The sequence below is a fragment of the Podarcis melisellensis genome, assembly GCF_964234715.1.
Source record: "Podarcis melisellensis genome assembly, chromosome: 2".
Classification (NCBI taxonomy): Eukaryota; Metazoa; Chordata; class Lepidosauria; order Squamata; family Lacertidae; genus Podarcis; species Podarcis melisellensis.
In genome coordinates this window covers 47,231,337-47,249,235 of record NC_138529.1, presented here as the reverse complement: position 1 = coordinate 47,249,235, position 17,899 = coordinate 47,231,337, and the positions used below count along the sequence as shown (strand labels likewise).

At 39.9% G+C, this 17,899-nt stretch overlaps 1 protein-coding gene and 1 long non-coding RNA gene across 3 annotated transcripts in view; one reads left to right on the top strand and one right to left on the bottom strand.

Annotated features, from left to right (window-relative positions):
• The window catches only part of SLIT3 (slit guidance ligand 3), a 396,000-nt gene that overhangs the window by 330,494 nt on the left and 47,607 nt on the right, over nucleotides 1–17,899 (top strand). For both annotated transcript variants that reach the window (XM_081899114.1, XM_081899113.1), the window contains exons 25-28: nucleotides 2,145–2,308; nucleotides 4,070–4,194; nucleotides 8,361–8,449; nucleotides 16,098–16,237. In XM_081899114.1, coding sequence (XP_081755240.1) covers nucleotides 2,145–2,308; nucleotides 4,070–4,194; nucleotides 8,361–8,449; nucleotides 16,098–16,237 — 518 coding nt within the window. The remainder of the gene's footprint in view (nucleotides 1–2,144; nucleotides 2,309–4,069; nucleotides 4,195–8,360; nucleotides 8,450–16,097; nucleotides 16,238–17,899) is intronic.
• Nucleotides 1–17,899, bottom strand: part of LOC309363150 — a 413,995-nt gene that overhangs the window by 361,276 nt on the left and 34,820 nt on the right. The window lies entirely within an intron of this gene.

Here is a 17,899-nt window from a genome sequence, read left to right as displayed (position 1 = left end):
TTGGTTTGATTTGAAACCCACCTCATCCAAAATGCTTTGGGCAGCTCACAATATATTAAATAATAAAACATTTTATTGTCATTCTAACTACCCTCATCCTACCTATTCCCTGGTCAGTAAAAGCCAACTGAACACAGCAAAACAACATACATTCAAAGCTTTGCTATACAGTGCTGCCTTCAGATGTCTACAGAAACTCATATAATTGACATCTGATGAGAGCTTTCCAAAGGGCGGGCACCACTACCAAGAAGGCCCTCTGCCTGGTTCTCTGTAACTTCACTTGTTACAATGACGGAACTGCCAAAAGGCCTCAGAGCTGAACCTCAGGGTCTGGACTTCAGTCTCTGTGGGAGGAGATGCTCATTTGGCTATACAGAGCCGAAGCCATTTAGGACTTTAAAGGTATTGTTCTGGGGGAGTCATTTAGAAATTTTACCTCTTTTTCTTGACTGGAACACACATTTACAGTACCCCTTACTACAGCTCTTCTTCCTTTAGATGTCTCTTTGATCTCATTCTCCATCTCAAGATCTTCCTGAGCATTTGGGCAATTCATAAGTGTATGTTTGTGGAACTCCAGATACATGCTTGTTCAACAGCTCATATATAGTATGCCAAATTATTTTTCTTATGTGAGAATTTATAAATGGGGTACATTTGTCCCCTTTCAGGAAAGATTGCTGTTCCATTTACTTAATGTTGATGGATGAACCCCTGCCGGTAGTTCAACTCATGAACTCTCAGCATGAATTTGTCTAGGGCAGAATTGTTTAATCAGTCATGTCTCTGGAATTACATTAACAACATTAGTGGAATTTCATCTGTCAGTATTCCATCCGCTTTCCCCCAAAAAACATTTTTTGAGCATGAACTCCATTTTAAGAAATTATTTTTGTTATCTCCAATGGAAAAAGTATCCATGTAGACTTAATTTTTGATCACTTTTGTATGTGTAAATAATTTCTTAACTTTCTCTCTAGGGGATGAACCCATCATAATGTTTTTCCTCTGCAGGAACTATAGCTAAGCACTCCTGTGGAGTAAAAGCTTTGTTAGAAGCAGCATAATGCCACTGGGATCATACCCCTTAACCTTTAGATCGTTCTCCCAAAACATTCCACTTGAACTTCAAGAGTTTATTCAGAGTTTCTGAGTCTGATCAATTCAAAGTTTCAATAAAGTAAAATCTTAAGTGGTCTTACAATGAAGTTTTTGGTAGAAGGCATAGAAGGGTATTGTAAAGTATTGGTTAAGGCCAATATGTCCCCTACAGAGAGATGAAAGCCATTGTGCTTTACAGGATGAGTTGACTGACCAGGTAGTGGGATGGTGAGGAGCAGTGAGAAACAAAATAGAGAGAGCTTGTGAAGAATGAACATGTTTTCTCCCCCTACGGTCGTGTGCTTCTGGGACTTAGTCAGTATCTTTAGATCCTCTTGAGAGATACTCATGATTGGACCATGCAGTGAAAGAGTTAATTGCCACCTCTCTTTCCTGAATAACACCAAGGTCTTACTTTTCCCAAACCATAATGGGTTCCTAATCCAGAGTTAGGGAGGGAGATTTTATGATTCCCCCACTTGCTGTGGATGGACATGGTTCTGCTTCATCTGCATTCAAATTAGCAGTGACTCTGAGTATGGTGGGCTTCTTTCTATCAAACTGAATTTGGTCAAGGCTGCCTTTAAGGCAGGCTAGGTTCTGATCTCCAAGTGTGAGCTGTTAATTCTCAAGGATGATGCCTGCTACGTTTAGGATATTATTAGTTATTCAGTCTCCTCCACAGCAGAAAGATGGGAATTTGTGTTGAAGCTGTGGAGCAGTAGTATATATGAGGAACGGTGGAAGAAAGAGAATTGATGGTTTGATGCTGAAACTGGCCAAATAACATATCAAGAGGCAGCATCAAGGACACAGATTAATAGCAGACCATCAGAAAGTGTTCTTTTAATCACATGTCCATAAAATGTTTTATTGTTTAAATATTTTGATAAAATGAGACAAATAGTTTTGTTGTTGTTGTTTAGTCGTGTCCGACTCTTCGTGACCCCATGAACCAGAGCATGCCAGGTTTAAAATAGTTTAGGGATTCTCTGAACAACTATTGGTTATATATGTGCCTGTATTTTAACCCACCTTAGGGCACTTGGTACCAACCCTTTGCATTGTGACTGCAACCTGCGCTGGCTTTCTGAATGGGTGAAGGCAGGCTACAAAGAGCCAGGAATAGCACGATGCAGCAGTCCAGATGACATGACAGACAGGCTGTTGCTTACAACACCAACCCACCACTTTCAATGCAAAGGTAGGTATAAGTCCTTAGTGTGCAGTGTGCTCTGTTATATACCGGGCTTCTTACTACATCATAGGAAGCTGCTTTACCCGGCTTTGGGAAGGTAGGATGAAGGGTCTAGGATGCTGATGACCCCTCACACCACTTTCTGAAAGTCTGTGTAGTATGGCTGGAAAGAATAAATAAATAGAGAATGGGTTTCATCTGCTCTTCATCTATTTATTTCTTTTCCCCACATCACACAAAGCTGCAGTCACTAAGTTAATTACGAGTTACCTGTATTGTCTTTAGTTTAAATGCCCAAGGAAAAGCAAAAAAACCCCTTCTAGATAAAACTGCTTCACCATGTTTTAACACGAAGAATTTGACTGCAAACATTTGGCTTTGGTTAAACATTTTCATCTCTCATGCGAAGGGTTTCACAAAGTTTTTGCTTTCTAAATTTTACTGATTAAACATTTTAATGCAAAATAAATTATCACTCATTATTGTTTGGCAGTGTATGACAAAGATATTACCGGCATTTTCATTACTCATTAATGTAAAGCTCCTGAACCCCTCAGTCTTTGAAATCCTCTTGTTTCCATATTGGCAAACATGCATAGCTATAGGCTGCCTCCATAGCCATCACTTTTGCAGATAGACACAATAGATTGTAGTGGCATCCAGTGAAGAAGTTTCCTGCCTTTCAAACAGTTTGCTAAGATAAAAGTGTCACATGTATTTTCATAATTGCACAGTTCTCTATGTAATAAACTATGAGGCTTCCTTCTATATGTGGAAAAATGTGTGAGGTCTGTTTGTGTTTGTTTTAATGTATTTTTATGCTTTTAATTACTGTTTACATTTGTAGACTTTTTCAACAACCATGGGGAGTTAAAGAAACAAAAAGGTTTCAAGTTGAAAGGGAACCACTTACCACCTGTAAATAGAAAACATGACATTCAACTATTTTGCTTCAAAATTGAAAAATTGAGAAATAAATGTCAGGCTTAATAACAAGATATGCTATACACCATTGTAGCTTTTCTGCCCATCTTACTTTGCTGCCACTCATGCCATACTATTGCTAAGCTGTAAGAACCATAGAAGGTCTCTTACTCTATTTCTATGCTGCAGAGAAAGGCATACAGTAATCTGTATTCCATTTTGAGAGTGGTGGCTCAGATCTCTAAAAAGCAATATATTTGATTGCAGTTGTGGTAACCCACATTGAGCTAAATGGGCAGAACTCTAAACACCTTAAAGGATCTTAGATTTCAGATCAGGAGATAAGTTTCTGTTACGGCAGCTTCCAAGTCTAATTTCCCTAAACTATAAGCTCTGGGCTGAAGGGAAGCAAGTAGCAAACCAAATACTTCCTATCAGTGTAATAGACATCAGGCCCACTGAAAGCTTGTACCTCTGCATTGCTATCATGCTAGGAGAGTTCCATGGTAGCAGCAAAGAGGACAAAACACATACAAGTTTTGGTCTTTCAATTTTTGGTTTCACCACCACTACCTTTTAATAGTGTTTAAACTAATAATTATCAGCCCACCTAAGGAGTTCCCTCCCTTATCTGGTGGTCCATTTTTCTACCCTACAGACTGGACCACCCACTATTGTTAAAGAGGTTTGTGTTAAAGATCCAGCTGATCTGTAAGAACAGGCCCTTCTCTACTGTCCTTTGCCTTGTCTTCCTTACTGTAAAAAATTATGTCAATAAAAATCAATGTTCCTTACATAAACTGTACACACACATTTTTCAGTTGTGCTTTTGTTTCTTTTTAGGAGTTGCTGATATCAGTATTGTATCCAAGTGTAACCCTTGCCTATCCAATCCATGCAAAAATAATGGGACTTGCAGCAATGACCCACTGGATTTTTATCGATGTACTTGCCCGTTCGGCTACAAGGTATGATAACAGCTGGGCCACACCTCTCAGTGGAAATTTAATTTGCCTTTTGACTACTTAAATAATGCAGTGCAGCAGTGGGAATGGTGTTTATGATGAACAACCTCTGCTAGTGATGCATAGGTGGCAGAAATTAGTATGGGTTATTAATTTGGAGCATCTGATTTTTTGGGATGAGTGTTTTTTTGGGATGAGCCCCAGCTGGGCTCCCTTTTAAATGCTATAGTGCCCAGCTGGGGAAACTGCTGTCCAGATGTCTGGTAATGTTAACACATTTCATAACTTTTCCATTTCATACCGTCTTGAGATTTTGAAGACATTATGTGTGTGTACATACTAATCTAAAAATACTGTTGCATCTGTATGGGCCATATTCAGATAGTATGGAGTAGAAGAGCAACTAGTACCAGAGACATGGGAGAAAGAGAGTAGAAGCCTTCTACAACCCTCAAGAAAACCCCTACATTTTTGCCACATTTTTTTTACAGAAGTGACATTTGACAAATTCAAATGTGAACCATATGAAAAGATAATTCTTTTTGTACCAAGCTGTTCTTCTAGAGTGTCATGCTAATTCAGTAACAATACCTTGCTTCCTTCTCACCAACCAGCACCAAACACGTCTGTCCATCTGGAAGCTATTTCCTTTACCTTGATAAATTGTATTGAGTCTGCCCTTTCAGCATTTGTTATTCCTTGTTTGATGTCGATGTGAAGAAAATCTTGTGTGGAGGAGTGCGTTGCTACATCAGTTAGATGGCAGGACCCCTAATCCAAGAATGGTTGTGCAAGAGAGCTGAAAGAGTTTAATTGATTCTTCAGTCAGGCAACTCAAAAAGTATTTCCTTATCTGGAGCACAGAAGATGTAGCAAGTCTTCAGTCTTGTTGCTTCAGATGAAAGTAGTCACAAATGAAGCTGGAGTGTTGAATTAATTGAGTAGAATTCAGTGGATAAAGTCTTAGACATGGAACTTGGGGACCAATTGTAGCTAAATTAGAGTAGCTTTCCCCAGTGTGGTGCCATCCAGAAGCTTTGAACTTTGATCATCCCTCACCATTGGCCATGCTGGCTGGAGCTGATGGAAGTTGGAGTCCAAAGCATCTGGAAGTCACTGGGTTGGTGGAAGGCCGGCTTAGAGGATATCTACATGGACATTTATATTCCTTGATGAGCACTGTAGTGCCTCACCAGACTTAAAAGAAGCACTCCCAAAAAGTAAATCGATATTAATTGAATGAACTTCTGTAAGCAATGGATCATAAAGTTGGTGTAATACCACTTTTTAAATCTTTATACCGTGTAAATGAGTGGGAAACCAGAGTAAAACTCTGCTTAGACTTGATAGGGGTTGGATGTGTTGAGGACTTGCAAAGATTGTAAACATACGAAGCTGCATTATACTGGAACAGACAATTGGTCCATCTAGCTCAGTATTGTTTACTCTGGCTGGCAAGTGGCTCTCCAAGGCCTTAGGCAGGGGTTTTTCCCAGCCCTGCCACTTGAGATTTAGAGATGGCAGGAAATTGACCCTAGGACATTTCTGTATGCAAGATGTGTGCTTAATCTCTTCTGAAGTTTGATACCCTTCTCCATGTACTCTAAAAAACACTTAGTGCATCTAAAGTGCCACACAGACATGGTCCTCCATTCAAACACATCTCGGGGGGGGGGGGTCCAAAGAGCCCCTTGGACATGTCCATGTTGTTCTGTACACTCACTAAGTTTTTCCCTATTTACTTTTCTTCAATTTCAGCTCCTTGTGTCAGAGGCCACTCTTGAACTTAATCTGGTTTTCAGGAGTGGCTTTTCAGATGGTATAAGAGGGTTGTTTATGAAAGGGGGGTTCAAAAATACCTCTATGAGGCCATTTTCATATTTACCAAAATATTGATATGTTTTGGAAACTAATAAAAGCCATTTATGCTGTAGTATTGAGAGAACTTTAAAGTAAAATGGATATAGTTGTGTTCGAACAGGAAGTCAGATGCATTTGAATTATGTTAGTCATGTCAAGTAGTGGTGTAGAATGCTGATTGTACCACTTCTTCCTTCTAAGGTTCCTTCCCCAGGTATTATTTATTATTACAACTTATACTTCATCTTTGTGAGAGTCAAGATGCCAATCAATGACTTTATGCTTTCTTTATATCTGTAACTGAATTTGTTTGCAAGTAAGAAATTCATAGCTCAAGGGGAACTACTCCCAATTATGGGTGAGACAGAGAAGTCCTGTGAGAGCTCTCGTGTCACCCTTGTGAGATGTACTCTAGCTCCACACCTTTCTTGAAATTGCATACAATGCACATTCCCGAAACATCAGATTCAAAGCACTGCTTCTCTTATAAGCAATGCAGCCATTTAACAATGAACTCAATTTCCCTGATGCACTCTGTCACATTCTTGCATTTGCCCAGCAAAGGTTTCAGAATGTTATCTTTAGCAAGAAAAATCTTATCAAATCCAAGCTGCTTTTTGTCCTCAGTAGACTGGTGATGAAATGTGTGAAAATGTGGCAGCATAAACTGGCTAAAATGCTTGCCCTGATAGAACAATCAACTTAGTAGGATATCAGTTTCCTCCCATCATTTTATGCCAATAAGCATTAGTGAAGCAAAATCTATATATTTATGTACAGTACTGTCAAACCATGTGTATAACAAGGGTGGGGAACATCACACCCAGGGGCTGGGGCTGGATGTGCCTTCCAGGCCTCTCTATATGACTCTTGGGTGTCTTCCCAAGCCACACAACCTCACCAGCCCTTCTTTCTACCCCACCTTAAGTGTTTTGGCCTAGCTGGAATGTGTTCTTTGATAATATTTATCACTTATTTGCAAGGAGGACTGAGAGAAGTGTGTTAGTGCGTGCAAAATCTAGACTACTGTATCTTCACTACTCACTTCATTTTGCCTCTGGCCGTGCCTGTCACTGAGATGTAGCCACCAGAAGGTGGCCCTTGTACTGGGGAAAGTTCCCTGTTCTTGGTGCAAAGTTTAACACTGCTTAATGCTGGAGAAATCAGATAAAATATTTCTAGCTAAGATATAATCAGTCTTTTATCTTCCTTTGAAGTTATGCTTTAAAGATACAACATTGAAAATATCTGAAGAACAAAGAAATTTAAGCTTTATCTGGTGTTGCATGCAAAATGCAGTTTCCTTGACTTGCTTTTAAATTTTATTTATTTATTCATTAATTTAGTGTAGGTTGTTGCAGGTGTCCTTTTGTGTGTATTAGTCGGCATAAATGACACATTTGATTACATAGGCAAACATGCCAATCTGACAGCAGTTTAATAAGCTTTGATTCCACAAGCATACATAGTTAGGTGACCACTAAGCAAAGCAGCTTGACAGAGGTGTTTGTCAACTGAAAGTTTGCTTTTAGGTATAAACAGGGGTCAGCAAACTTTTTCAGCAGGGGGGCAGTCCACTGTCCCTCAGACCTTGTGGGGGGCCGTACTGTATTTTGAAAAAATATATATGAACGAATTCCTATGCCCCACAAATAACCCAGAGAAGCATTTTAAATAAAAGCACACATTCTACTCATGTAAAAACACCAGGCAGGCCCCACAAATAACCCAGAGATGCATTTTAAATAAAAGCACACATTCTGCTCATGTAAAAACACACTGATTCCTGGACCATCCACGGGCCAGATTTAGAAGGTGATTGGGCCGGATCCGGCCCCTGGGCCTTAGTTTGCCTACCCATGGTATAAGCACTAACTTGCTTGGTATTTTTAATGAATTAACTCTGGTACAAAGATAAAAGTCAATATTATATAATGCTGCTTTGCTGAGATGTTGTTTAAGTTACAAACATTATGTATCTTGCCTTACGTCTCATATATATTTCTTATTTCTTATTGCTTATGTTTGATATTTTACAAGTGCATTACTACATAGGAAGCAACTATCTCTAGGTGATAAAATAACTATATTTTCGATTCCCACTTGACTATTTCTTCTTCTCTTCTCAAAACCCTACTTTAAGGAAAATGCTTTCAGTGAATAGGACTGGATGATCTCTTTCTGAAGTTTGCATCCTTTGTGTGTCTCAATGAGAAAATGCAGGCAAGGGAGATGTGAATCAGCATCTGCATCAAAGATAAAATAGGACTAACCATTTTACATGGACTTTTTGTTGTTGTTGTTGTTAGGGTCGAGACTGCAGTACTCCTATTAATGCCTGTATTCAGAATCCCTGCCAGAATGGAGGCACTTGCCATCTTACAGACAATGGATTCAGGTAACTGAAAGCAAATTGTGTTAAAACAAAGATAGTGGATAATGCAACTTAGCTGTCATTATTGTGAAACAGAAAAGGCTATCATACAAAAACGTCCATAAGATAAAATTGTGTTAGGTCATTGTGGCGATCACACAGGGCCCCCGGACGTTTGACGGTCTCTTGACCCTGTGCCACCACTGTGATTGCTTTATTCGCTGCCACCACCCCGTTTCTCACAGGGACACACGGAGTCCAGACAGTTGTTAACATTAACAAATAATCAAGTTTATTTTTAAATGCAGGAACAAGCGTATAGTTTCAGTTAATTTTTCTCTTGTCAGTTTCTTAATCTTAGTTCCTAACAACTCCAAACTGATTATTCCAACTATCTATCTTCTATCTTCAACCTAACAATTCCTCTCACTCTCTCACAATGCAACTCGAACAACCCACTGCCTATTCCTCCCTCTTCCTTCTCCAACTCCCTCAACTAACTTTCAAAACCTCCCGCTCTAACTTTTACTCCCCCTTGCATTCTCACTGGCCAATCACATTACATTCATTTTAACCCTTTCCTTATGACCCATCTAGGAGGCAAACGCCACAGTCATGAACCAAGCACTGTAAACCTAAGCATTTTGTTCCATTGTTTTGAATGGGTGTGTTAAGCACATACTTAACTCTCCCATTCAAAACAGTTGGAATCACAATACTTAACTTTCAGCTGGATCATCACCTCAGTTTGATTTTACTGTGACATATTTTCCTTTAAAATGGGCTGCCTTGTTATGACAGACTATGTTAAGTTCTTGTTATGGAAAGTGTTTGAACTGGAGATGCTGGTGAAACTCATTTGTCAAAGTTTTTGATAAAAGTTATGGGGACTCAGAATGATTTAAAGAAAAGGGAGACATTAGGCACCACAACCTCATCACAGTGTGGATTAAACTCTGATGCAGCTGACACCAGTGGTGCTCTAGAGCGGGGAGTGTTCTCCATTTGGAGCCTAGCACATTGCACTGCACTCCGTTTGGAGCCTAGCACATTGCACTGCACTCCGTTTGGAGCCTAGCACATTGCACTGCAGTGTACAAGACAAAAGGATGCCATTGCCCTTTTGGGCAAGCTGTTTCCCCCCAAGAACTATTTAAAGAGCAAGGGTTTGGAAATTGGGGAACAGGTGGGTGGGAGCTCCGAGGGCCTTCTGGCGGTTCCCTCACTGCGAGAAGTGAAATTACAGGGAACCAGGGAGAGGGCCTTCTCGGTAGTGGCGCCCAGCCTGTGGAACGCCCTCCCATCAGATGTCAAAGGAATAAACAACTATCTGACATTTAGAAGACATCTGAAGGCAGCCCTATATCGGGAAATGTTTAATGTCCGATGTTTTGCAATTTTTTATATGTGCTGTAAGCCACCTAGAGGGGAATTTGACATCACTAAATTCTGAACTTACTGGCACTGATTTTTTTCTGTTTTATTTCAATTCACTGTGTAGATTCTGCTGGCAGAAGCAGAATTGCCTTCCTAAAACCCTTGTGTGTCAAGATGAGAGACTATTATCTCTCCCGTGCAAAAGAGAAGGCCCCCTTGGAACTTTCTGTTGTGTGGCCTGTGAAAGAAATTAAATATTCTATTCACTCCCCCTCTCACCTCCCAGAGAAACATATAAATATATAAGCTCAGCTGCCAAACTTGTCAAATCTTTGCTCTTGTAGAGGGGATTTTAAGCCAAAGTGTTTCTCCATATGAAATGCCAAGTGATTTAACTCCCAAGTTCCTGTAGTCACAGACAAGAAAATTATCTTTTGAGTAATGGGAAGGTGGTGACATAAGCCAGGAAATTCACCCTGTTATGACTGAAACTCCATCCTCACACCCTTCCTTATCCTGCTGTTTGTAGGTAACATAAGGGGCCTAAACAGCAGGTGATCCCACTACTCCTATCTACTGTTATAACATGCTGCCACAAGAGTGTCAGCAAAGGGCATGGGATAAAATGAAACATTGAATCAAAATCAAATTCAGGTTTTTAGCAGTAAACAGTTTATTCTAAAATTGTATTTTTCGTCATGTAAATTCCTGGTTTAAGGAACAGCAAACAAAGCTAGATGTACCCATTTCACAGTTTTTATTTGCTTCCTCTAGGAGCAATGGTCTATATTTCTGATATTGTTCTGATCCCACTGGTACATATTTTAACAGAATTTTTAGAATGTGTTTTTGTGTTCAGGGCTGTAGGGGTTTATCCCAGCATTGCATTCTGAGATACAGGTGACAATAATATCTAAAATTAATTAACATTAATAAATAGATCAGAATAAATACTGATTTCCAGCTAATAACCACTTATACACTTCTGTGTCAAAAGTTCCCCAGTGAGAAATAAGTGGCACAGATATCAGGAAGGTGCTATATTAGTACCATGCTGTTTTTACTAAGAATGAATACAAACCTACCTTCATACCAGCCCTTCATCATTGCTGAAGCCTTAAGAGTATCAGATAAAATCAAACCGCAGAAAAGCATTTTTATGTACTGTTGATATGAATGGGAAAGGTTTAAGCATGTGTTTAACTAATCCATTGAGATATATGTTACTCACAAATATTTAATTTTAGTTGGAACTTGCCTATTGTGATGAAGTCTATATAGCTGCTGTGCTGAGTGTATATGTTATTTCTTCAGCTGAAGTGCACCAATGTGCTTTGCATTATTCCAATAATACAAAGTTCACTTAAGTTTTTTTTTTTAACTTAACTAATAGATTTTGCAGTGTTAATGTTCCACAGTTGATGGATGAGTTCGGTGTTTATGGGCTATTGAGTCTGTCCAGTTGATATGCAGGTGTGTGTAGTTCTTTAGCCAAAGGGCTCTAAAACATTTGCTGTTTTGAACACAACAGCTGATTTGTAAACTGCAGTACATCTGGCCAGCATTCATCTCATTCAAATACTAAATCACTTGATAGAGCATGCTAATATACATCAGTACATTTAATATCAATGTACTGTACATCTCAAGTTCTGTTAAGATAAAAATATTTTAAAATTTATGTTAAAATAAAAATTCTACTAAGATAAAAATCTTTTAAAAGTTTGTCATTAAGTTCTGTGCTGTGTATTCAATGCCCCTAGACTGAGATGCATGTTTTTTAGTGAAAATACAACGTTCTTCTGGCACCTTAAAGGGTTTAGAGTTTGGCCCAATGAATATGTTTGAAAAGTGCATGGCTACTACAACTTAAACAAAGAGATTGTGTGGTTCCCATTCAGTAGGGAAGATGTGTAAAGAATCTTCCAACATGATTCAGCCAATTGCACTCATGTTAACAGAATACCCTTTCTGGGAAGGAATATGCAGCCATAGTAATTGGTCCTTATTGTGGCTTATGTAGTCAGCAGCTTCCTGAAACCTCCCACTCTAAAGTCTTGTACACACAACTCCGTTTTGCCACTATAATTTATGTTATAAATTTCCATAACAAAAAAAACATCTGCATCTTTCAAAAAATTCAAACCCCACCAACACGGTGATGTTGTGTAAGCTCTGACTCTACAGATTGGTAGCCCAATAAATAAAATATAGCACTGCATGATCCAGCTGCTATAACTTTGTAGAACATATAATCACATCCTGGAATTGGGGAGAGAATATCTCTTCCTTAATTTGAGTTGTTAATACAGCGGTACTTCGGGTTAAAGGCGCTTCAGGTTACAGACTCCGCTAACACAGAAATAGTACCAGGTTAAGAACTTTACTTCATGATGAGAACAGAAATAGCACGGCGGCGGGAGGTCCCATTAGCTAAAGTGGTACCTCAGGTTAAAACAGTTTCAGGTTAAGAACGGACCTCCAGAATGAATTAAGTTCTTAACCTGAGGTACTACTGTATGGCATATGTACAGGCCTCCAATCTCTTAATTCAGGTATGGCCAAACTTGGCCCTCCAGCTGTTTTGGGACTATAACTTTCATCATCCCCAGCTAACAGGACCTGTAGTCAGGGATGATGAGAATTATAGTCCCAAAACAGCTGGAGGGCCAAGTTTGGTCATTCCTGTCTTAATTCCTAACCTCTACTCTAATCAAGTTTCCAACCTCTCTGACTACACATTCAGATTTGATTAATCTTTATGTTTTCTCTGGCAGTTATTTTTCCATAGCTTATACTTGCATATGAAATGAAACGTGTCCCTGAATCTTTTCAGTTCACCAGAAGAACTAGTTTAAGGCTAATCATGTTTGCCTTCCCTGAAGTCTTAGTGTGGCACACAGAAGGAAATGAGTGGTTTGTGTTTAATGCAGTGTAGTCCTCTTGCTTGAGATGCCAGTCAGAACAGACATAATTTTCGCAGTAGCTCTCCCAGCAACATCATTTATTTATTTGATTATTGACACAGACATCATGAAGGAGCTAGACACATTTAAGTGGCAAAGGAATTCCACAGGCATGGGGCCACAACTGAAAAGGTGCTTTCCCAAAGCCTTGTGCTGTGTATTTCAGGCTGTATTGGGACCACCAGGAAAGCCTCATCTGTACATCTCAAGGCACAGGCAGGTATATATGGGAGCAGCACTTTTAGCACCAAGCCAACCAGATTAACTTTTAAAATGGGGATTACCAGTAAATGCATTCAATCCACTGCCCCATCATCCCCATGGCCACTACATTTTGCATCAATTGCCATTTCCAAAAGCACATTACAACACTACATACTGGAACAAAAAATTGTATAGATTAATGGCTATCTTTAAGGAATAATTTATACTATACTTAGGTCCTATCCAAAAATTCACTTATCCTCACATTAAGAATTATGCCCAAACCATGCTATATGCTCTGCAGATTCACTTATCCAATCAAATGGCTTCCTTAATTCCTTGTTTTGCTGGCCGTCAGCAGCCATTTCTGGGCAGAAACAATGGAAGGAGGAGGGGAACTAGACTGAATGAATCAAAGAGTAGGAGTGTTGAGACAAATCGGTTTTTTACTTTGTCTTTCTTTTGCTGATTGGCTGCAGCCATTGAAAAAGCAGGGAGAGAGATTCAAAAAATCCTAGATTAGAAATATATCCATAGGAAATAATGGTAACCATGGACTCATTATGTGAACAGTTTCCATGGAACATACTGTGTTCAGAAAGCAGGACCTGCTTGTATTATATTTAAACTGCTTAGTGCTTATTTACAGTGGTACCTCGGGTTACAAACTTAATTCCTTCAGAAGGTCCGTTCTTAACCCGAAACCGTTCTTAACCTGAAGCACACTTTAGCTGCTGCTGCCGGCACACGATTTCCGTTCTCATCCTGGGGCAAAGTTCTCAACCCAAGGTACTACTTCCAGGTTAGCGGAGTTTGTAACCCGAAGCGTTTGTAGCCCAAGGTACCAGTGTATTTATTTAGCAGTTAATCAATCTGGATGAAATAAATAAATAAATAAATAGGCCCTCATTACATATGCCAATAAATAATACTTCTGGTTTCAAAAGTTCTCTCTTCCTTTTCTGTCTTTTTAAAACAAAGATACGGTTCCTGAGTTTATAGCTATAGCTTGAATGTTGTATGTTAGTGATGGAAATGCATATTATTTGAACAGTGTTGTCTTATTGCCAGTCCTTATTAGTAGTATACTGTTTATTGTAAACATCACCTGTTCTAGTCAAAATGTGGCATACAGAAATAGACAATAAAAGAAGCTAGTACAGGCTCCTCATTTTTCTTTTCTTTTCAAATGAAAGAATGAATCTGTGCTCCCAAACTGAGACCTTGTGTGCCAAGTTGCAGCCTAGAGCACATTTTTATGGCTGAGTTATAAAGCCCTGAAAAATGGGGTTTTGTAATGGAAACGGGAGACATGATGAATGGATCACTTTATTTAATTAGAGTTCTTTTATCCTGCTCCCCCCATCCCCTTTCTTGGCTACAAAAGATGCTGTGCCAGCTCTTCCTGTCTTCTCTTATCTGCCTCATGTGATCCTGAGTATCACCAAAGGGTCAGAAAGAGGACGTTTTTTATTGGTACTAATGAGGTAAAAGACAGGCAAAGAAAATATTTCATACTGATTTAGTGTGCTTTAAGTAGAATTGATTCAAGCAGTTTGTTTTCAGTCATCCCTTCTAAAGATATATCCCTGTCCCTTCTAGCTATTATGACCTATGAGTGGTGAGTGTGGGATGAGAAGTGTCAGGAACTCTTCTGCACAATCAGTTCAAATTGCTTTTATGGTTCTTTTATTATTTTGGGGGCATATGGTCTGCAAGTATCCAAGTTTTGTGTTGTCATGCTGTATAGTTGTGTACTACTTTGTCCTTATGCTTTTAAAAGAAAAGTTGCTCTTTTTGCTCAGGAGAGACCACTTGCCCCTTTTTTGTTGTTCATGAATATGAAATAAGCAGATACTTTTGACTCAGCAACGTTGACTTCTACAAAATTGCCTGCCTCTGCTTTTTATTCTTTGTTTGTTCCTTTATCCAGCTACATATTTTATTTAGGGTTTTCCCACCTCAGGCTTTTTGCATAGGAAGCACACAGACTCCAGTGTACACAACACATACTGTAGCTTAAAGATTAGGGATTTTTAAAAAATTGTGGGTTGTATAATTACAAACCAATTTCATGCTTCTTATAGTGAAACTGTGGTATGTGGATATTTTTATATATAAAAAAGTGAACTGCTTAAAATGTTCTAAAATCACATCTTCAAAACATTGCTAAGTCTTTTTTTGTTGTGTTGCCTGTTGCTGGTGAGCTGCTATAGACTTGAGTTAGAAAATAAATAAAACATAATTCAGAATTATTCCTGTTCTCAGTTATTACACAAACATGCATTCACAGTCACATGTAAAAAGATGTAATTAATGTTGGCTACTAATCATACAATTTTTATTATTTTTTTAAAGTATTTTCACCTCACTTTTAACTCACTTTTCAGCCTAAATAGGCTCCCCGACCAAGCAGATTACTAAAACAGCTCTCTAGTATTGTTACACACCACCACAATCTCTGAGCTGTGCAACATTCCACGGGTACCAGGCACATTTACGAGAGTGTGTTTTCTTTTGTACAATAAGGAACAGCAGAGACTTTGGTTTATGATTTATGGTTTATTTACACATATATACAAGCTGAGCCTAGATAGAATGCAGAGCATTACATTCCAAAGGGGTCCTGTTTTTTCCATTGCTGCAGCCTCCGATTCAAAGAGAGCCCAAACACTGCCTCTCTCTGCAGCATAAAACAGCCTGCCTCCTGCTCTTCCCTCTTACAATTCAGCTTGCGAAACAGACACCTTTTTCCCTGCTCACTTACCTCATCACCCACTGCAATTCTGCCCCTCCCTCCTGAATCTCTGGCCTTTTATATCTGCTTTACCCATTTCTGTCCGGTCCAGAGAGTGTCTGTTATTGGCTTTCCGACATACGGCCAGCAAATAATTTTGAAGCCTGGCTTATAGCCAGGTTTTCAAATGTGATTATTAGGAACCTTCAGTGCGGGATATTGCTGGATTCTGTCAATAGTTGATATTGGGGACCTTTCATGGGTGCCAACCCTCTTCGTTCAATACTGATGACCTTTAGTGGTCAACACAGGCAAAACTAGTTTTTGCTACCAACTTATTTCAGTTTGAAACGTAAATTAGTCTTTCTGTCTTGTTTTCTATTAAAAGTTGTTCCTGCCCTATTGGATTTGAGGGTGAAAAATGTGAAAGTAATCCAGATGACTGTGAAGATAATGATTGCGAGAACAACTCAACTTGTATGGATGGAGTAAACAATTATGCCTGCCTCTGCCTCCCTAATTATACAGGTAAGCAAATATATAAGGTATTTGCCCAAGGATCTAAGAATACAAGCCACCAAATCATAACTGCTTATATTCACTGTACAGTGGTAAGAAAATATCTACACTCTTATAAACCATGAAAATGTGAACTGGTCTTGCTACTCTCTGAGCATCAGACACTTAGTGAAAGGCTCCTTGTAAGCTGGAGTGTATTACATATCATGGGATTTAATAAGTATCAGGTTTGAGCGGCTTGGTAAGTAAATCTAAAATTTCCCAAACTCTTAAAATGTTGTTTGGGGCCCTTTTGGGATGCTTTTGTAAATGGTTGGCTGGGAAAAAAACCTTACACTTGAACGAAAACTAATTGTAGCTTTTAACCATCTTTCTGCCAGAAACTTGCTGGAGCTCCAAGAGGAGAAGTTAGTAACTGATGCTTTGAGTCAGTAGTTCTTTTTGTGTTATATCTATTTTTTATCCATTTATTTTTACTTTATAGTTTTGCTTTCTATATATATTTCTGCATCTGCAGAAAACAGCAGCCAACAGGAGACTTTTTCAGGTGGTTCGCAATTTAACGGAACCACCTGTTACATCGGGGCCCAGTACGGGCCACATGATCTCCTGCAATGATTTTGCAAAGTTTTTTGCAGATAAAGTCGCTCAGATTCGGGAAGAGGTAGACTCCACCGTGGGAGCAGGGCCGGGGCGGGAGAGTGCTAGAGTCCTGTCTAGTCAAATTGCGTGAGATCAATTTCAATCTGTTACCTCCAAGGATGTGGACAGGCTGCTTGGATGAGTGAAACCAACCACCTGTCTCCTTGATCCTTGCCCATCCTGGCTTATAAAAGCTAGCTGGGAAGGGCTGGGCGATGGGCTTCGTGGGGTGGTGAATGCTTCCCTCTGTGAGGGGGCCTTCCCAGACCCGCTGAAAGAGGTGGTTATTAAACCGCTTCTTTAAAAACCATCTTTAGATGCGGCCACGATGGCCAATTATCTCAAACCTTCCATTCTTGGGCAAGGTGATTGAGCGAGTGGTTGCTGAACAACTCCAGGCACGCCTTGAAGAAGCGGACCATTTGGATCCCTTCCAGTCGGGATTCAGGCCTCATCATGGGACAGAAACTGCCTTGGTCACACTGGTTGATGATCTCCAGCGGGCTAAGGACAAAGGTGAGAGCTGTTTCCTAATTCTGCTGGATCTCTCAGCGGCGTTTGATACCATCGACCTTAACACCCTTCTGGACTGTCTTGAGGGGCTGGGAGCTGGGGGCACTGTCATACAGTGGTTCCGCTCCTTCCTCCTGGGCCGTGTTCAGAAAGTGGTGGTGGGGGATGAATGTTCAGACCCCTGAGCTCTCACTTGTGGGGTGCCTCAGGGTTCTGTCCTCTCCCCCATGCTTTTCAACATCTACATGCAGCCGCTGGGAGAGATCATCAGGGGGTTTGGGCTGGGTGTCCGTCAATACGCAGATGATACCCAGCCCTACCTCTCTTTTAAATCAGAACCAGTGAAGGCGGTGAAGGTCCTGTATAAGTGTCTGGAGGCGGTTGGAGGATGGATGGCAGCTAACAGATTGAGGTTGAATCCTGACAAGACAGAAGTACTGTTTTGGGGGGACAGGAGGCGGGCAGGTGTGGAGGATTCCCTGGTACTGAATGGGGTAACTGTGCCCCTGAAGGACC